Source organism: Rhinolophus hipposideros, assembly GCF_964194185.1.
Source record: "Rhinolophus hipposideros genome assembly, chromosome: 9".
Taxonomy (NCBI): domain Eukaryota; kingdom Metazoa; phylum Chordata; class Mammalia; order Chiroptera; family Rhinolophidae; genus Rhinolophus; species Rhinolophus hipposideros.
This window is the reverse complement of record NC_138055.1, coordinates 44984743-45006959: the sequence shown is the minus strand read 5'-3', so window position 1 is coordinate 45006959 and position 22217 is coordinate 44984743. Positions and strand designations below refer to the sequence as shown.

The 22217-nt window shown below is 36.5% G+C and overlaps 1 protein-coding gene across 2 annotated transcripts in view; it reads right to left on the bottom strand.

Annotated features, from left to right (window-relative positions):
- The window catches only part of PDZRN4 (PDZ domain containing ring finger 4), a gene marked incomplete at its 5' end in the record, with an annotated part of 344229 nt that overhangs the window by 115456 nt on the left and 206556 nt on the right, over positions 1-22217 (bottom strand). Inside the window, one exon of one of the 2 annotated variants that reach the window (XM_081058560.1) lies at positions 16507-16840. The exons of the other annotated variant lie outside the window; for it this stretch is intronic. Within the exon in view, the coding sequence (XP_080914686.1) occupies positions 16507-16575 (69 nt within the window). Of the gene's footprint in view, positions 1-16506; positions 16841-22217 lie in introns of those variants that run through there. 2 annotated transcript variants of the gene reach the window in all.

Here is a 22217-nt window from a genome sequence, read left to right as displayed (position 1 = left end):
GATGTTAACCTTAACCTTGTCGTGTAAGTGATTAAAATTCCTTTAGAAGGGGAATTTTATTATCGCCCAGAAATTATGCCCACATCTTACAAGATGAATTGATGTACGCAGTGGATACTTGCTGAACACTGAGATCCCCCTTTAGGACGGAGGCACTAGGTCTCCCTGCCCCTTGGGGCACTGGGTACAGCGTCTCACAGCTCTGTCCTGCTCCGGGACCTGTGCTCAGCCAAAGGGAATTGCCTTGTGTAAAGCTAATCCTGTCCTCACGGGCCAATGCATCCTACATTAGGCAATGCAGGGGTCTGAAGGCATGGCTGCTTTGCCTCCCTTGGGAAGAATTCTGAAGGGCCATCCTAGCTTCACCGTTCTCCCTGCCATCAGCCGAGGTCTCTGTGGAGACTGCATCTCAGTTCTGCTTTTTCCTCTGCTCAGTCCTACTACCTTCACTTCCATGCCGGTGTTGTTCCTGACACAACACCCAGGCATCTCACATACAAAATCTCTTTCTCAGAGCCTGTTTCCAGGATTGTGGATATAACGGGAGTGCCAAAAAACATGTATGCACATGACTTGTATTAGTCTTTCGTTATTGGTATATATTGAGTATTACAATTTCAATAATTTTTTTCTTTTTTAAAATATGTATACATTTTTTTGCACCCTCTGTATATTTGCATATATATACATGTATATTCAAAGAGCCATTCATTTTTATTTGCAGCAAATTAAGATAATTTAAATGGGCTAAATGAAATAACTATAGACATTCAGGTTCACAATTGGTAAATAATATACTATTACTTTGTTAGGACTTACGTGGACAAAAACGGTGTTTTTTACATAACTCTTAAAAAGCATTTAAACATATTACATTTAATGGTTTAAGTAGTGGGCCTCTATAACCCAATGTAATCCATCAACTAATCAAAGTGTATTAACACATTCAGTGGCTAAGGCACCATTTGCTCAGCCTACAGGTTCCTTTTGGAGGGATTTAAGGCAACATTAGTTATGGTATGATCACCTATTTGTTCCCATTATGAATGCTATATTATTAATACAATTTAAATAGATATTTCCCTAAGATATTGTTAGCCATTTGTGTCTTATGTACCTTTTAAAAGCAATATTTTATTATAGGATATAAAAAAATGAAACTACACCTATTTGAAAAATATCAACAGATGATTCTACATCTCAAATTAATAAGTGTTTTTCCCTCCCTCAGGATTTTCTGTGATCTACGAAACATGGATAATACTGGCCGGCAAGCTGTGCATACTTCAAAGCTATCAAAGCAAACTTCAAAGTGAGAGGCCAATTTTAAAATAATTTTCTGGTGGTTGTGGAAGGTGAGAACCAGGTGGGAGGAAGGGGAGGAAAGCATGGGGGAGTGGACTTTAGCACACTGGTAACATTGTTACTGGGTGTGCTCAACGACGTCGTGTCATGTTCATCAGTCACAGTAGTTGACAAAGAATCCAACACTCATCCAGAAAATAATAATCCATTAATATCACTTCGTGAATGGGATCTCACATAGAAATTGTTGGGGAGCTTATTTATGTAAACTATTTGCTTTAAATACGTTTATCACTGTCGTATTTAATCAGTTATGAAACCACAATTTCATTTTCCTGACATCTAGGACCTAGTTACTTTGCTTTCAGGAGACTGGAATGATAGTATAAAAGATTTATAAGGCCACATCTTTATAAATTGTATTTAACTTAGCTTTAACAACATTTAAAAATAGTATCCAAATAGACCCCACAAATCTCACTGACTCCACCTCAATATACTTGTGAATATCTGCTGTACATATGAACATCACACAAATGAATCTGCGTATGTTATACACTTGCTGAGGTCACTGGTATTGATGACATTTCAGAAGGTAGACACGGAGAAAACTAAATTAAACCATCTAAATCTGTGCCAATTCAGGAGGAGCTATTTTCTAAGACTTTTAACTCTAAATTTCATATCCAGTAAAATGCTACTATGTTGAATGGAATATTGTCACTGTCTTCCTCTCAATTCTACGAACTACACTAAATATAATTTGGTGCAATTCTGAAAAACTTTAAAAATTATTACTTACTATTTACAAATTCTTGGGGGTTGACTAATTTACCCTCAGGTAGAGAAACCAGCCTTATATATAGTTCTTAAAATGTCTACCATCAGCAAGACAGGTAAAATATCCTCCCTATTAGATGACCCTAGAATCTGGATATGATTCTAGTCTTTAATAGAATTTGTTGGGCATTTAGGTCATAATTCAGAAATAATTTTCATGGGAATGGGAAATCCTGGTTTAAGAATAACTTTTTTAAATTTAAAAACTTAACTTCTACCCGTTTTGAGTTTTCTATCTCAAGTTATCTATTGTCCACTGAGTTAGTTTCCTGAAAATCTTCACTGATATTGGGTATATGAGGGGGATTATATTCACTCGTATTCTTTGTGGTTCAAAGAATATCCTAGTTTTGCCAATAATAAATAATAATAAATATGATATTAAATTATTGGGAAATATACTTTTAATATATTGTTTAATTGAACTAGGTTTTAGTTAGAACTTAAAGTTTTAAAGGCTACTTTTAATTTTATATGATGTTAATTGGGATATTTGTGCTTGGAGAAATTCTCATCTTAGTGCTAAAGTAATTATGAAACTCAATGGCAGCACCACCACTAGAAAACATTCATTTCTCCAGTATATTTTATAGTCATCATTTAAAATTATTTTTATACTAAGGAGGAGCATATATAAAATGAATAGTTTAATAAGTTAGCCATATTTACTATTTCAACAATGCATATAAATCATCTAAAACAAAGAGGTTATGTATTAAGGCATTTTTATACAAAATAGCTAATTCAATTTTACAGCATAGAAAGCATCAAATGAAGAAACATAACTAGTTACTAAATCAATAATCGATGCATTTAATGGCTCACAGAGCACAATTTTCCTTTATGCAATGCATATATAACATATTCTATTTTAGATGGTTCATTTTAACTTTTGTGTATACTACAACAAATTTCATGAAACTTTGTTCCTTTCTCTCTTTCTCTCATAGAACTAATATCACCCCTTGCACTGTAGTTATTTGTGAACAAATGATTTACTGAACCCTGCTGGAAAGTAAACACCTTGAGGGCAGAGGTCCCTTCTTATTCTGCTTTTATGTCACTTTCATCATACTGCTTTGCATACAGAATTCATTTAGCATTTAGTCATTCATTCTTTACTCAAGAAACATGTATATGAGTACTGGGTTAGACTGAAGACAGGGTTTTTGCTCTGCAGAGATTCAGAGACCAGTGGAAATCTCAAGCAAGCAAAATGAGAAATGATACCATTTGGTATGTGTTATGGATAGAGGTACCTGGGTACCTTGGAAAGAGAAAAGAGGGGGCCTTCTCAAGTTCAGAAACTCAGGGAAGATGTCCTGGGAAAGGTGATGATACCTGACCCTAGCTTTGAGGAGGGCTACAACTAGTGAGTTCAAGAACAGTGAGGAAATTCTAGAGAGAGAGAAAGAAAGAAAGAAAAAACCAGCTATGCACCTGAAACTAATAAACTCATATAAAATAATATTGAATGTCAACTATAATTTATATATATATATATATATATATATATATATATATACACACACACACACACACATATGATTATAGGATGTAAAATACAACACAGGAAATAGAGTCAATGGTATTATAATAGCTATGTATTATGTCAGATGGGACATGGTCTTGTTGGGGTTATCACTTTGTGAGGTGTGCAAATGTCTAATCATTATGTTGATTATGTTGTTTTGTACACCTGAAACTAATAATAAAAAAAGGGGAAAAAAAAACCCAGCTAGGTTTATTGGCCAGTTTGACAGTTGAGGAATAAAAATTCTATCATTACCTATCATGACTGGAGAGTTTGAGATAAAGATCTGATAATTCATGCCCATCTGGGTAATAAAATCCTCAATTTGGAGAAGGGGTCAGGGAACAAGAGTGTAGTAGGTGTGAAGGAAAGGTCAATAGTGGTTTTTGTTTTGTTTTGTTTTGTTTTTTAAGAAAAGCAATGGCCCATTTTCCCTCAACTCTAACAAATAAGTTCTCCCCAATATCTCATGTTAGGATTCAGCTTGCAATCAATATGCATGTTAAAGGTGGTAGCCTGTCATCCCTCGATATTCTCAAATTTGATGATCAGCCTTACAATTAAGAATATCTTCAAATAGATGGCACCTTTAAAATGAAGAAAATATAGAATGTTCAGTTTCTTGAATTATCTCGTTTTCAAAGACAACTCAGGGAACACTGGAGAGAATAATAAAGATTTATTTTATGAATGCCGTTATAGCTATACCCCCAATCCTATTCCTTGACTTGATCTGTGTTAAATACCTGTTCTGAGCCAGGCACTGTATGGTATGGCAAAACTGCGAAGATGAGGAAACACTAAACGCAAACACAGAAACATCTGACTGTATTTCAGATTGGGAAGCACTATTGAATAGGAGCACTGGGAAGAGTGACTGATGCTGTGAGGTTCAGAGAGGACTTCCCAGATGGCAAACCTTGAATTGAATCATAAGGGATTGGTGTTTTTACACATATCGAGGTGGAAAAAGCACAGTAAGCAAAAGGGACATTGAGTTGAAGGGCAAAGATATGGGGAAAATCACCTTGTTTTCAAATAAAAAATAATAGTATGGTGTGCCTAAAATTTGGATTGTTAGGAGAGCATAAGAAAAGAGCAGATAGTGAAAGATGCCAGGCATGGATTTATGAAAAAGTGGGACAGGCTTTCAACCTCTCAAAAGTGAGAGTGACAAGTCGCTTTTCCATACTGGTGAGCTCTCATAGGTAAAATAATTTGATTTAAGCTTTTAAGACATATGAGGAAAGAGATAGTGGAGAGGACCTGTTTCTTTTCATTATGCAAAAAAGGGCATCTCTGCAGACCCTTCCAAGGAAGAATTTAAATAGCATCTATTGTTTTCTTTCTTTCCTTCTTCCTTTATCAGATATTTATATGCCAGGTGCTTAGTATTTATGGATCAGTAAAGCAGATAAACATGGAAAACTCAAAGGGAGAGGGGTATTTGATATTTATAATAAAATAAGCATGAACTGTGGCATTAGGCAGATACTGGTTTCAATTCTAAGTGTTCTACTTGCTGACAATATGAATTCATCACTTGATTACTCTGTGTCTCAGTTTTATCATCTGTAAACGGGGGCAATATTACTTACCTCCCAGCATTACTTGTTAGACTGAAATGAGATCATAAAATCAAAAGTTACCATTTATTAATCCTGCAATGTATTATGCCCTTTATATATGTTATTTAATCCTCAACAAAACACTTCAAGGGTGATATTAATCAATTAAAGGCTAAATGAAGTCAAGTAACTAACTCAGTCATAGAGAAAATAAGTGGTGCTATTGCTTGATTCCAAAGTATCAGTTCTTTCCTCTATGCATAGCGCCTCTCCCACCCTGTTTCCTTGAAAATAAGACATAGCTGGACAATCAGCTCTAATGCGTTTTTTTTGGAGCAAAAATTAATATAAGATCCAGTATTATATTATATTATATTATATTAGGCCCAGTCTTATATTATAGTAAAATAAGACTGGGTCTTATATTAATTTTTGCTCCAAAAGATGCATTAGAGCTGATTGCCTGGCTAGGTCTTATTCAGGGAAACACAATATATACCCATAATACTTGGTATTTAGCAATCACTCATCAGATAGTAATACCCCATGTGCCAAGTGAGCAAAACGTTTTCGCTATTTTCCATGTTGTCTTTACACTGAGGTTCACTATTATACAGGCAAAACCAACTTCAAATATTATACATATGTGTCACTGATACAGGTTAGCTAGTATGTCCGTAGGTAGACAGGGAGGTCCCTGGTGGAATAAACAAAGACAGCCATATCCTAAAACTCCATGTTTTGAAATCGCTCCTTCGCTCCAGGACATAATGTAACAAGGCCTTGAGGTTAATCATAAAATTCCTTTTGGCCTGATAAATGGAGCAGATCTGATAGATAAGAGTGGGTTACTTTGCTAATTCCTTCAGGATGGGCAAGCAGAACAAACCTGGTAGACGAATTTCATTAGAAGGCGCCAGTTCCCTTCTTCAAACAGTTTCCTTCTTCAAACAGCTCTCCTTCCCCAAGCAGGCAAGGGAAGGTATACAAGTAAGAGCTTTTGCTTCAGTCACAGGGACACCTCCATTTGGGACCCCCTCTTGCTCGGGAGCTCTGACTCTGTTTTCAATAAACTATCCTCTCTTTGAAACTCTTTGCCTCTCCTGGGTGCGTGTTTCCATTCTTCGGTCTCACGAGACAGGATCCCGGCCCACACCCAGAAACTGCCAGCAGATCCAACATCACCTACATCATTTGGGGACTCACAGGAAAATATTCCTCCATCATCACTAAGGAAGTATAGAGCATACTTAAAGTGTGCACGGCAAGATCTATCCATTGTGAGTCAACTCAGCACATCTATGCTCTTTTAAATAAAGTATCAAGTGAACAACATTTACACATATTCTATTATTTGAATTGACTTCAAAGACTCCATTTGATTGCCCCTTTTGAGTGTATAGCACCCTGTAGTGATGATGGCACCAAGTCCATTCATTTTTGCATGGAGATTAAGACATTCAACTATCTGCATCCCGTATCAGGCTGTCCCATAGTTAGGCTGTCCTTCCCATTTCCCTTCAAATAAGTCCCATTAGTCATCTTTCTATGACTTTTCTTTCACAATACATCCTGGATACCCAACATGTTACCTTGAACTAAATGGATATATAATGATTATGCTAAACTAAAATATGAACCTTTCCTCATGGGCGTTCCAAATAAGAACCACTATTAAGATATTCTACAAGACCCTTAGACTATCCTTACTCATACAGAACTGTCCTTTCTCTGTAATGTCCACTTATGTCCCATTAGGGTCATACATTTGCACATCTGTCCTTTAATTGTTTAATGATAATATACCTTGAAGACTGGCTTCTTAGCTTATGCTTCTTTTGTATCCTTTGTTGCTATCTAACACACTACAGAGCAAAAAGCAGGTACAGCGTAATTATTTATTGTTATTCAGTGAGAACCACTCTTTCCCAAACTTTATTTTAAAAAATATTCATATCTGAATTCTACCATTATTTAATTATAAGAAAACATTACTAGCACTAATTAGCAATAGTGGTTGTTTATCTGTGGATTCATTATTTTTTAAACCATACTAAGTATTTTAGAAATTCTCTTTGTTCACATAGCCTTGAAAGAGTCTTTAAAAAATAATAATAAAGGTACCTAAAACAGACCCTCAAGAGGCTTGGGAGTGAGAGGTTAGTTCAGAAAAATCTAATTTCCACTGAGATGAGAGCAAGTTTCTGAAAAAAAGAAAAAAACAATTCCTATAGTATTTCTAAAAAGCTACATAAAACAGAAACCGGTTGGTGGGGGAGGGTGGTAAGGGAGAGCATACTTCACCAGGACCCAAACAACCATAAAGCAAGATTTACAGCTTGTTACAGAATGGCACAAATTAGCAATTAGATGTTATATGTTGAAACACAGGAGAATATGGGGCTGCTACCTTTTAAGCTTTTTGTTGAAGGAAACAATGAATTCTTCATAATAACCCTTTTAAAGCTGTTATTCCACATTGAGAGTGATAGAATTAAGAAAGAAGAAATGAATACAGCTGGAAGGGAGATGGAGATGGGATAGGCTATATTGATGACTTTGGAGATATTGCAGTTAGATCTGAAAAACACAGCTGCACTTGAATTATCTTGAATTCTAAATTTGAAAACAAAATTACCACCCAGTGGCACCTAAATCCTCATGTGTCAAAAGAAGACGACATTTATTAAGAATAACACCTAAAATTCTTATAGTGTATGCCTTAGGATGGATAATGGGGGAAAACAGTGTCTGCAAAAGACTAAATGATTGAAGCAGAGCCTGTTCTGGGCACCTTGTTCACCCATCCCCATGGATTATAAATGTTTCAAGGGCAGGGATCCTTTGTAGAACCACAATCCAGGGGCCTCTACTTGAGTATCTACCGTGTTTCCCCGAAAATAAGACCTAGCCGGATAACCAGCTCTAATGCGTCTTTTGGAGCAAAAATTAATATAAGACCCGGTCTTATTTTACAGTAATATAAGACCAGGTCTATAATATGATATGATATGGTATATGATATAATGTAATGTAATATAATATAATATAATATAATATAATATAATATAATATAATATAATATAATATAATATAATATAATATATACCATGTCTTGTATTAATTTTTGCTCCAAAAGACACATTAGAGGATGCCTGGTCATGGCATTGTACACCAGAGACTGGACATTAATGAATACCAACTATAATTTTATGTGTATAATGTGATGGCTCGGTGTGAGGTCGGGGTGGTGGTGGATGGGGGGAGGGGAGTTCACGGTGTGAGGGATGTAAAAAAAAAAAAAAGACACATTAGAGCTGGTTGTCCAGCTAGGTCTTATTTTCGGGAAAACAGAGTAGTGATTTAATTTTTGTGCCTTTCTTAATCATTTAATAAGATTGGCTACCTATTAACTGACCGGTGAAAATTCAGTATATAAAAATCTACTTATATACAATGAATGTACTAGATCGTGATTGGATGTTGTGGAAGAATTTTTCAGTTACCAACTATTCAGAAATAGTTCCTCTTGTTCAGAAATCACTGTTGAAGATATGAGGCTCATGTATTACTATTTAATGTGATTGGAAATGAATAATAAATGTGCATACATTAAGTAATTATGTAAGTAAGATCACGTATGTTAGACAATTTTTCAAAAATTGAAATTAAATAATTTTCTAATCAGATTAGCCTGCTTAACTAGCCAATTCAGATAAGTTGAAGCATCAAATATCTCAGCATATCTATCAGCTAAGTTTTCAGCAACATGTCCCCTTATGTGTAATATGGAACCAATGAAAATGTTTCCTACAGTACTTCATCTAAATAGATACACAGTTAAAATGGTTGATCTTCTCCTAGGTCCAGATCAATTCAATAAGTGGTGAAATAAGAGTAAATTAAATGTATACATTTCAGTAAAATATGTGACATTCTGATCCTTTTAATAGAAAAAAGGCACTTATTAAACACTATAAATTAAATTGCAATCACTAAAATATTTATTTTTACAAAAGACCTTTTGTATATCAAAACACTCTAGCATGTAGTCTTAGATAACTAAATGTACATTTTATTATTTTAATCACTGTATTATGACCACTATCTTAACACCCTGGCTCAAGATGTGAAATCAATTACCTGACATTTCAAAGTAAAAGTCAGATGACTTTTATTTTTTAAATTCACAATTTTAAATAATTTTGCATCCCCCCCCAACAAGAACTAAGAAAAGCAGTGACTCCATTTTTGATAATCTGTCATATCTCAGAGAAACTTTTTGGAAGTGCAGTGGATCTCTCCTTTGATTCCTCCACTTTCTAGATTTTGTCCACATTTGTACTGAAATGCTCTGTAATAGTGACCACTGGCCTCTGTGCAGGTTAGGTTCTCCAGGCAGCTAACCTCTGAGATAGAGTTCAGTGTGCAAGGTGTTTGCTGAGGAGTGTTTTTTTTTTTTTTTTTTGTTTTTTGTAGAAAGGAGAATTAGGAAGCAGGATTGGGCAGAAGGAGAACCAAACTGTCATGCCGGCCCAACAATAGTTGCAGAAAGCTCTAGAGCTGGAATTGCCTTTCAGTGTCCTTATTCAGGCATACAGAACATTCATCATACACTTGCATCAATCTGTCATTGGATGTGGGCCTCCTGGGAGGGGGAGAACCTTGTGTGAGGGTGCTTCCTGCATCTGAGATCGTCCCTGAAGGGGCTAACAGTTGAAGCTTGTCACTGTCAGCTCTGTCAGCAGCTGGAGCACATCACTTTGTTTGTAATCCAAAGACACAGTAGTTCTTAACTTATTATGCACTCTAATGTGTTTGACCATGTTTGGCCACTCCTTTTTTTGAACTCTATCTTCTTGGCTTCTCCCACCGTTCATTCTCTTTCTCGCTTTATAACAATTTCCCTTTTTCTCCTTTTCTTCCTCCATCTTTGCCTGCTTCTCAGTATTTTATACTTGGCTCACAACTCTCCTCACTTTTCAGCTTTCTCCTCACTTTTTATATCTTTCTGGGTGATCTTATCCAACAAACATACATGTATGTGTATATATATATATATGCCAAGTTTTTGTTTTACATGTTTACCCTGCTGGACATTGCTTGGCTAGTCCATATGTGAAATTAACAGCCTCCTCTCCTCTTCTCAGAACTCGCTTCCCTTCTCTTATTTCTTCGCTGTAAATATCACAACACCTCCTAACTCACAAACCTATATTGAATTTACCTCCTTACAGGTTTCACTTCTGTCCTCCCATTTACCCATTTACATTCTTTCTACCACTAATTTGCCTATTGTAACAGTCTCCAACTGGTCTCCCTTGTTGCAGGCTTGCTGTAGTACACCATCTCCAACTCGAGTCCAAGTGCCCCACCCACCGGCACACACTATCACCAAGTCCATACTCTTAACTATTATCAGAGTGATCTCTCCCTCTTTAAGAACAAACAAACAAAGCAACAAACAATTAGGACATGGGAGACTCTACAGGGTCCAGTCTTATCCACCTCTCAGGCCATGTCCTGGGAGGCTGCCTCCTGCTTTAGGTTTTAGGAACACGTATCCCTTATTGTTCCCATACTCCAAGTCCATTCACACCGATCACCTGTTTGCCACTTCCATGGACTTCTTTACCATTACATCTGTGTGGTTTCCTCTCCCTTTTCTTCCCCACTCCCCAAACCCCCATGATGGTGAGTACCTTTTCACTGCTTAGAGGTCTGTGAATATCTCTGCTGATTCAATGCTTCACTTACACGTTATGTGAAAATTCTCTGTGGATGCATATCTCTTCTATCACCAGAGTGTGCATTTTCAAAAGCAAAGACTGTCACATTTGTCTTTGCAGTCCCCTTGGCAAAGATCAGGACTTGACACACACTGGGCAATTGGAGCTTACTGAAAGTTTATTGAACTGAACTGCATGTCTAGAGTTTAAGGCACTTGCTAGGTGGTTGACAAAAGCAAGACATTGTGATGTGTCCTCTGATTTGTTCTTCTGAATGTAGGGAATATACACATCATTCAAGCAAATTCCAATAAGTGGGGATTTATTATAGGAATGTAATGGAACCAGGAACCAATGAGGTCACTCTGAATATCTCTTATTTTTCCTTTATGCTTGTCTGTCTCATGACCCAGGTCCTTATTTCTCACGTGTCTCTGATTCTTTTAATAGATATGATCCTCCTAGATCTGGTGGACCCCAGATCTGGACAGAACCCCAAGTTCCCCAATCTACTTCAAACTTCATCTCTCTTTGCATTCCTCTGCATCTTAATCCCATCATTAATGGCTTGTTTCCCAATATAAATTTCTGAGACTAAAAAACATCTAATTGAACCCTCAACTTTATGCACTAGGTGACTGCCCCTGGTTTAATGAGCTCTTAGGTATGGGTAGAGAATGCAGAGTGATATGGTGTGTCACCAGCGCTGTGGGTGGGGTACTCTAAAGAGACTGTGGACGTGTAAGACATCATTTCTGCCTGCATGGTGGGGGTGAAAGGACAAGCTAGCATTGACCTGCCTTCATAGAGCTCACAGTTCAGTCACATACCATTAACTATAATACCAGACGGATAAAAATGAAAAAGGAACTCTAAAAACTGCATGCAAAATGCTATGAAAGTTCCAAGGTGGGAGATATCACTTGTTTTTAAATCAATAGTAAGCCTAAAGCTCTCTGTCCAAGGAGACATTTTTGCCAAAGAAGCAAGATTTGTATAGCTAGTGATGGAAGGAAATAAACAGTAAACAGTGGTGGAGGTAGATATACAGAGTATTCTACAGAAGCTGAAGGAAAAGAACTAAGTTACAAGGGTCCAAGTTGGGAAGCCAACTTAAAGAGAAAAGCAAAAAGACAGGTCTGGAGGGATTAGAAACTGCACTAGGAGAAGGCTGGTGAAGGAGAATGCTGGGAAGGAACATAGGACCAGTTCATGAGGTCCTTGGATACATTGGAACAAGACGTTTTACTTCATTTTATAGCAACTAGGAGCCATTGGGTGCCTTCTAGAAATATCATTCCAGCAACAGCAATCAGGGTGGATCGGGACACTGGCAAATTCTAAGTGGGGAAGTTCTTACCATGATATGAGAGTTAATCAAAGAAATTGTGCTTGTAGGAAAGGACAAGAATTGATGCTGGGGAATGTGCAGTAGTAGTACAATAGCCAGAAGAAGACAGAAGTGTCCATTCAAATTCAGTGTTTCTGTGTTTTATTGATAGCAAGAAGGATGGTGAGCCTTTCACTAGCACTAAGGAATGCAGGGAAAGTATGACATTTGTGGAAAGAGGTTAAGACATTATGAGTTGGGTTTACATAACATGTGACAAAATACATTTCTAAGGGATAGGGGACAGTAACGAGAGAAGGGGGATTACAAGAGATTCAAGAAACTCATAGAATAATGGAGCCTTTAACATATTTTAAAATTTTGGGATGCTATCCTGCAACTCCTCATTGGGTTTTTGTGAGGATTAAGTAAGGTGATACTTAGGGAAAAAGTGCTTAGCCCAGTGCCTAGAATAAATTAAGTGCTTCCTGCTAGGTGCTGTCAACATTGTGATTATTGTTACTTTCAGTCCAGTTTCTGTTTCAGTTTCTGTTACTAATTCATGGGTGCATGCTGTGGGGAGACCTTTGAGTTGTGCCAAACTAGTCAAATGAATAAACCAACTCTGTGCAACCATGTCCACCTACAAGAGGACAGTGGTCGTAGAGGTGATTACAAGGTGACACTGCCTAGAGAGCTAGCACTGTTCTACTTCTGGTTTTCCTGAGATTGAGGCTATTTCTTTTCTCTAGTTTGGCAAGTAAGTAAGAGGAGAATCTTGCATATCACATTATGGGATTTTAATGGAATCTTATCAACAGTTTTATGTTAACAGTACAAACTTTTAAATATTTGCCTACATTTTGAACATATTATTCAACATCAATGAATGCCCCATTGATAATTTCCATTATTTAATCAATCAAAAAGTTACATTTGATTTATGCATGCAAAAATCAAAGTAGAAAGTCAAAATATTTAGGTACAGTGTTTCCCCCAAAATAAGACATAGCCAATCAGCTGTAATGTGTCCTTTGGAGCAAAAATTAATATAAGACCCAGTATTATATTATATTTATTATATTATATTAGACCGGGTCTTATATTAATTTTTGCTCCAAAAGATACATTAGAGCTGATTGTCCAGCTAGATTTTATTTTCAGGGAAACACGGTATTACCATACAATCTCACAGAAATAAATCTGTTATTAGGTCAGAAAGGCCAAGCAAGCTACTGTAGCTCTCTTAATACAGTTGACTATTTAATCAGATTAATACGAAACAGGCAATTCAGTTCGTGTCCACAGAAGGACATTGTTCAAATTACCCATTTATTAATTCTTAAGAGGTTAATAAATAACCTACTTTGACTAAAATAAATCATTCCAGATAACAATTGTGTCCCTGGCACATATAAAATAGATGCATAAAGTCGTATGAAAACTCTTTGGTGTGAAGGTTGCTGGAGCTACTCAAACCCTAGGTTCTTGCATCTGTGTTCATACTGGAGCCTGATTGGCCTAACTCCAGCTGAAAATCATTTTCTTGAGGTGGCATTTCCTCTCTTCTGTCAAATGAAAACCTTGGCTTCTCTACAAGAGCAAAAAATAGCAACAAAATAGAAACTTGACCTCATTTCACATCTAAGCACATTATTTTGATTGTTCCACCATACTCCAAAGTGAGTATATTTTGCTTTTGTTTACTGCAGTGATAAACTTGAAACTGTATTCTACTTGGTCTACATTACCAGACTGCTAAATCTAGAAAGAAAATGTGGAAAACTTCAATATTATCATGACTCTATTATAGAGAAATGAACATTTTACTCTTGATTATGCATTTATTATTCACTGCTCATCTTAAATCATCCCATCCCCTGGTAAAGTTTAGTTTGCCTTAGCTGTTAAAAAATGGTAACAAAAAAATTGAAAGGGCAAGTGGTCAGAGAAGGACAACTTTATGAATCCATATGATTTGGACAGTCAGGTGTTAATGTTTGTGCCAGCTGATACCTTTTCTAATACCAGCTAGAAATATTCAGGCTTCCAATCTCAAGTCACTTTTGTAAATAGTATCTTCTCAAATGGGGGCAGCTATGTGTCCCTGTGAACACCTGGTTAAGAACATGCTCACTTTCATGTGTGCTCTGAGCTGCTTCTCCTCCAAATAAAAATAGAAACTAGTTTGCAGCACCACACGGGGTTCCAGTGTATTATATGAGCCGATCACTGGTTTCCTTTGATATCTTATCTATTCCATTAACTCAGTAAAATAGAACGCAAAGCTGAGGACAAACTGTAGGAGGGCTCGCTCCCCTTGGAAATTACATGCAAGACCTTTAAGCTGGGGTTTTTAACTTATCTAATAAAAGCCAGTTAAATGGAAGCTAATATTTCATGTTTCACTCTCTTTATTAAAGATCATAAGTACTGCAACTCAGGAGTAGAGAAAATAAAATAAATATATGGAGGAGTACAGGTAGAGGCAATAAAGAGTGTGGCTTATCTATTTTCTCAAGATTTAGGAAGCACTTAAAGCCAAAACTCACAGGCAAGCATTTAAAAAATCCACAACAAAGACTCCTGCTCCTTAACAAATACAAGGGTCCTTTCTGGATGCAGTAATCCTCCTTGATTTCTTAGTAGAATATAAACAGCTTAACCTGGGCATAATCGGGGAGGAGGTCACCTACCACTTCCTCCATATTATATTTTTATATCAATTTAGTAATTCAGGGAAAAAATGGATTGATGAATCCACTCCCCTGCTCCTCTACCTCCCAAAGAAAAGCAATACTAGAACTCCAACTCCAACAAACCAAACTAAAGGAAAGTGTTCCACCTAGAGACTGTTTTCATGAGTCAAAGTGGGTGAGAGCTTATCTATGAAATGGATATTATTGTAGCCTATCCTTGCAAGTTTGTTGTAAAAAATGAAGCAAAAGGTATCGCCCCTGGTATAATTAACAATGTTAATCTTCTTTTTCCTCTCTATGGTGATAAAGGAGTCATTTTATATTTAATTAATGCAGAGGATCATTTTGGAAACTGGCTAATGAGCCTCTGATCACATTACCATGAAAATGTGCATTAACATTGCAACTGAGGAGGCTGTTTCATGTGTAGCAAATCCACTTTGTAATTAGCCCACTGTGAAATGAATCACGTTTGGGGGAAATCTGAGGGAAGCAGTAGGCAGTGGCACTTGGCTGCCGCTGTGCCCACAAACCACCAACATCCCAAACATTGTCTTTCAGCAACAATATTATCTAAACACAAAAGTCGTAGTGTGTCACATCTGGACAAACTGAAAGAATGGAGAAATAAACTTTGTTTTGACAAACAAGAAATTTGGACTTGAGCATACAATCCCAGGAAAACCTGTCCAAATAAAATTGTGTTTTAATAAGATGCTATGAAAACTATGAAGGCTAGAGATATAGTTTTCTTATTTTTATTCAGAAAAGCCCTCAGATATACTCTAAAGAGATGTGAATTTGCATACTTTTTCCTAGGACACATAGATAGTATAACAAGCTCTTAACATTAATTTCTAGTAGTAAACAGACAAAAAAAATCATAAGAAGTATCCAAGAACAAGTGATAAGAAAATTCCTTTATCTCCTGTTTAAGCCAAGACATATCATGGTTTTTTGTTTTGTTTTGCTTTGTTTTTCTCATAATACAAACATACTGGTTCTTCCTCTTAATCCAAAGCAAAAATTCCTAATTAATCAAATAATTCCTCTGGTTAACAAGATTTGGCAAGAAACTTTTCCTGTCTATTCAAAATAGCTGAGATCACAGACCTATTAAATCCTAATATTTATGCAGACAATGATACATTTGATTTTTCAAATGTCAACACTATTCCAAAATGAAAGGTGTCTCAAAATATGACAGACATAGATCTCAGTGTTACTCCTTTTACTTGACTGACATCTTGGCAGTAGATACACAAAAAAAATGTTAAAAAGAATCCCACAGGAAGTCATCTGAAGGGGGAGTGGCAGGAAAGCTGAAAACTGCCACCCAAAACCAAAATAAAAAGCCTCCCCCACCAGTAAGTCTTCCCTCAATTCTAAAATCTACTGAAAGAAAACATAAAGCTAGCCACAATTCATTTACCATCTTTCAGACAAACACAAAGCCTGGCTGGCTGTTTAGCTGCTTAGGTATCAGAGACCCTGCACTCACCTGGGAAACTTCATACAGCAGTTTGTAGTGTTCCTCTCTTTTCTGAAAAGTGCACAAATTGCAGCCCATTCTAAGAAGCAGAGAGAGAGAGCAAATCTTCTAATTTCCCCAGAACTGAAAGGCAAGTGAACTGAAAGGGAATCACCCTCCAGACTTGACTACTGTTTTTCATCAGTCACTTCAGTCCAGAAACAGACAAACCGCTGTTAGCTGGAAGCACAAGCTAGGGTGGTGCGTAGCAGCACGCTCTTCTCCGCTTTCCCTAAGTATCCTGCACTCACGGATACACACACAGAGTTTCCAGTCAGTTCATGGCAACACTCCCCCTGTCTCTGCATCAGTGCACATGACTACACAGATTCCAGCTCATGAATATTAATAGTACCTCATTGATTATTTATGACAGAACATGTTAGCAGGGAGGGGTGTCATAGCTGCTGCTGATGACAGATGAATATTCACTAATTAAGAAGCAAATGTAGTGTGGTTAAACAAAATTCACTTGTGTCAATACCATCTCTGTTTATTAAGGATAAAGGGGTTGAGCATAGGGCATTTCAAAAAAAGAACATACACTTAATTTCGCCATTGATATAAGCTTTTACTATGGGAATGAGAGATTCACAAACAGAAATATATTTAGTTCACATCTCCATGTTTTGCAACAATTAAAAGAAGAAATATTTTCAGCATTATTAAGTATAGGGAAGATGAATAGGAGCAATTATTTATATTTATAAAATAAATACAGAAACAAAGGAAAATTTGGGGAGTGATGTGGGAAAGGAACAAAAAATTGGGGGTGTCATTCAGAGTTTTATATCTGGTCCTAAAAAAAAAAAAATAACTGAATAGTTCACATGTAAAGACCATTACTTCCTAGAGAGGAAATAAGGCATATTTTCTTAGTCTAAATAAAGAACATTTAAGGAGTTATGAATACATGATACTCGTACAGATAATAAATATTTTAATTAGATAATAAGGGCATGTCTATTGAATATAAATTTGTGGCACGATAATGCATGCAGGTTGATATTTAAAAATTAGATAAAAACAATGCTTTTTCTGAGAAAAATTTCAAATGCATATAGTATTTATGCTAATTTTATTAAAGTCATATATAACATTTCAGAAAGCTGACATTGGCAATATTTAAATTCTAATGTAATGCACAATGACTCCATTTATGTTTCTATATATAGAGTTCATCATGTACAAAGGTGAACACAGACTTAAAAACTAAGCTTAGATGTTTAGCTAACAGAAGTAATGTATTTAATTTCACACTCTTACAAATACCTATATTGTATTGGAAGCTGGCTATTTTTGTCCCTTAAAGATATATTACAAACAGCTAAAGCAGATAATGAAAGAAAATTCCTTTTGTTCCTTTACTGACTTATCCACAACCTCTGCTAATTAAGAAGTATGTCCTTGTTCCAGCACATCTTTAAACTGGACAGGATAGCAGGTGGGTTCCAAAGCAAAAATAATTACTTGGAAACTGATGACTACGGGTAGGAATCACATTGAATCTTGGGGATTTGTAATTGCTCAACACTTACATATAGCTACTTTGGGGGGCCCAATTTCCTAAAAGTGCTTTGTCAAATGTTTAGACTCGATAACAGGAAATGATTCTAATGAGTACTAATTGTTAACAAATTGGCTTTGCAACTAGCAACACCTCAACACCAGCAAGTAGCAAGGAGATGAGCAATCATTTGCTGCTTATCAGTTGTTTCCCTTGGGACGCAATAATCCGATTTTCTGGGCCTAATTTCACCTAACAGCCTGGAGGAAAGCCAAGCTGAGAGACCTGCAAGAAAGCGATGCCATAATTGGGAACAATGCATGTGAACAAAGTTCACCAGGACTTCCTGTAAATTAGAAACCACTTGTAGTAGATATTAATTATTTTGACTCCTTTATGGAAAGAATATTTTCAAGGAGGTATTTGAGGGGGACTTTATGAAAGTCAAACAGAAGCAGTCTCTCTAGATGCTGTTGTAAAATATATATGTTTGGTGCTTTTAAAATTTGTAGTTTTCTCTGAGTGTTTACACTGCTTCCCATGAAGTATTCTTATGTTAGAGTTCACATCCTCACAGTATGCATTGCCTCTTTCTTTGAAGGATTCTGTATTGCTGAGCTGTGCAAGAATTAATGATTTTCAGGTATTTAAATTCTGTACATTATAAAGTCAGATCAAGGAATTAGAATGCAGTAAGGCAAGGATGGTTCACTCATCTATCAGTGAAAGTGCTTCCTCCACTAATAAAACTTCTTTATGCAATAAGTTTTGAAATCTAAGCAGGAAACTTAATTATTAAATCTAGTTTTGCTTATTGGAGCTTTCTTCTCATGATATTTTATAGTTTTTAGAGAAGAAAATAAACAATCATAGCTTTAAAAAATGCTTTCTTAGTCATCAGAAAGTAAAGAATAAACACTCCAGTAAAGTAAACAATTTCAAATTGAAGTTATTCTTTCAGGGATTTCTCCTGGCTGTTTTCTTTATTCATTATTAGTCTGCTCACCCACCCCTGTTCGTCTGTTTCTATTTCAGGAAGCAAGGGCAGTTTTGCTAATCATTTATCAAATGCTGCCCTTGGCCCATAGGTCCTGGAAGATTCTATCTTCTGCTACTAATGGGCTCATCTTACAGAATTGAAGGGTGATCTGAAAAAGGGTAACTCATAATTCCAAAGTTCTCTAAATTTCATTAGAAGATGAGGGTTAAGTTTTTTAATGATTAAACTGCACAATTTTGTATTAGAATGTAAAGTTTGAAGTAGATAGGAAAAACGAATTAATCTGAACAGTTTTTAAAATACAAAGGATTCCATAGTATCTCGTAAGTGCTAATTATAATTGGGATTAAACGGATTAAAAATAAACAGAGAATAGGTGTCTATCTTTCCAAATATCCTTGGGAAAAACTTCACCAACGTTTAACAATGTATGTTAGGTATGTATTTCAAGATATAGTTATTTATTTTAATTGCCTTTGGGGTAGTTAACTTCCCCAAAACGCAGTGGCATTCAAAATAGGACACATGTTCATCAAGATGTAGACTGACATCTAAGAGGGCTAAGTGAGAGACAAATGAAATAAAAGAATCCAGCATTTATCTTGTTTTTCCTATATAACTGTACTACTGAGTCACTAAAGAGTAGATGAGGGAGAGTTTCTTTTTATTGAATTATTCTAGCCAAAAAATGAAGGAGATATGATAGAACATACCCATGTCAGCAATTCTTAATTAATTAATGAATCTAGGTACTGACAATTAATGGTTGTTCAAATCACACACACACACACACACACACACACACTCCTATGTACCACCTGATAAAAGAAAATGACTCCGCCTTTTAAAGAGCCTTTCCAAAAGTAAGCAAATTACAGGGAAAGGCAGAGGACAGGGTAGTATATTAAACTACACCATGAAAATGCAATCAGCCCAGCCGCTATGGAAGGCAGTGTGGAAGTTCCTCAAGAAATTACGAATAGAATTACCATATGACCCAGCAATCGCTCTCCTGAGTATCTACCCAAAAAATCTGAAAACATTTCTCTATAAAGACACGTGTACTCCAATGTTCATTGCAGCCTTGTTTACGGTGGCCAAGACATGGAAACAACCAAAATGTCCTTCGATAGATGAATGGATAAAGAAGTTGTGGTATATATACACAATGGAATACTATTGGGCGTTAAGGAAAGATGATATAGGAACATTTGTGACAACATGGATGGATCTTGAGAGTATAATGCTAAGTGAAATAAGTCAGACAGAAAAAGCAGAGAACCCTATGATTTCACTGATATGTGGTATATAAACCAAAAACAACAAAACAACAAGAAAATGCAATCAGCCAAATTCAGACTATGTGAGCAAGTCAACATAGATAGATCCATATTCCAGTTTCTGGACGAGGGGCGAGAGATTAGTGATAGATATGGGAGGAAGTCTATAGGTTAAAAGAGACTTCAGCAACATTTAAAAACAGGAATTACTAAGCTATATTTTTTAGATATGCACATAATTTGGGTGATAAAATTGTAAATAGAAGAAAGAAAATGATTACCAAAAAGTCAAGATAACGGCTACTCCTTAGGGAGAGATAGACGGCTGTGATTACCATAGGCACCAGAAAGTTTCAGAGTGGCTAACAAAATTCTAACCCCTGATCTGGGTAGCAGTTTTACTAGGCTGTCACGTCATAATTCATTTAACTGACCTACGTTTTATGTATTCTTTGTATTTTTGTTACATTTATAAGAAGACATTTAAAAACTTAATTTACAAAGAGGCTGTGCCTATATCCCATCCCTGGAGTTCAAGACAGTACATAGTTGCGGTCCCTATGAAGAGAGGGATGGAAAATCCAAATATATCTCTTGGCTCTCCAACCCCTGGAGTCTGTGACAGCTGCCATAAATTGTGGATGATCATCTATCTTCTCTATTGCCTTTGCAATGAATCTGATGTTCTTTTCCCTCTGCTGGTATGGAGGGTTAGTAGGTAACTCGTCTCTATTATCCAATTTGTGTCCTTGCCACAGTCATATGTGGACCTTCCAACTAGGCTTACCACCCACCTTGACACTGAGTTTACAAATTTTGGTCCGAGTCCCAATCTTGCATCCATTTTAGAGGGTACCTAGGCACTTTTGAGTAGACACTTCATTGTCTAACATTTTCTAAAGTCTAATATCTTCTATTTAATCATAAGATAAAGACTCTGAGGCTCAGAGAGATAGTGACTTGCTCAAGGCCAAACTGAGTAAAGAGATCTGAACTCAGTTCTCCAATTACAAATTCTGTGGTTGCATTCAATAGCTAATTTGCTGAGCTAACTAACTCTCTTGCAGAGGAAGCTAGAGCTGCATCAATAAGCCTTTACCTGATCCTGATGACTGAGGAATGGAGGATAGCACTTGAAAGTGCTGAAACTGAGAGAGAGAGAGAGAGGGAGGGAGGGAAGAAGGGAGGGAGGGAGGGAGGGAGAGAGAGAGAGAGACAGAGAGACAGAGAGACAGAGAGACAGAAAGAGAGAGACAGAGAGAGAATAACTCTAAAAAAGGTAAATCTAGCCTAAAATAAGGGAAGGAATTTTGGTTAAAAATGTAAACTTTACTTATCAAACTATTGAAATGTTTTTACATGTCACAGCTAAATACCTTCAATTAGCTAATACCTTTGATAACCAGTCATTAGGCATTGTACCAGAGTGCACACTAGCAATAACCAACTCATCAGGTTTGCTTGGGACCTTCCTAGCTTTAGTACTTGAAGTTCCATATCCTGGGAACACCCCCAGTCCTGGGCAAACTGGTTACTCGGGCGCATAGTTCCTTTTCCAGGCTCCAGAAAAGCTGAACACCTGTAACAGATCCTCATCCTATTACGTTTGTCCCAGATTTTACCTCAACCTGCCTTTTCTCCAGAAACTCCCACAAATCAATTTGTTGGCACTTTGTGGTCCAGTTTAAATGTTCTCTCCTCCCTGGGCTCATGAAGCTGAAGTAGTGATCTCTTTAACTTCTGAATCTGCAGTGCATTTTATCTGTACCTATCTAAAGACACCCATCAGTTCTACTTTGCATCATTTTTATATACATATTTTATCCCCCTTATAGAAATATGAGGGCAGCAGTAATATAAATTTCTGGCAAACTAGGATGAGTTGGTCAATTAA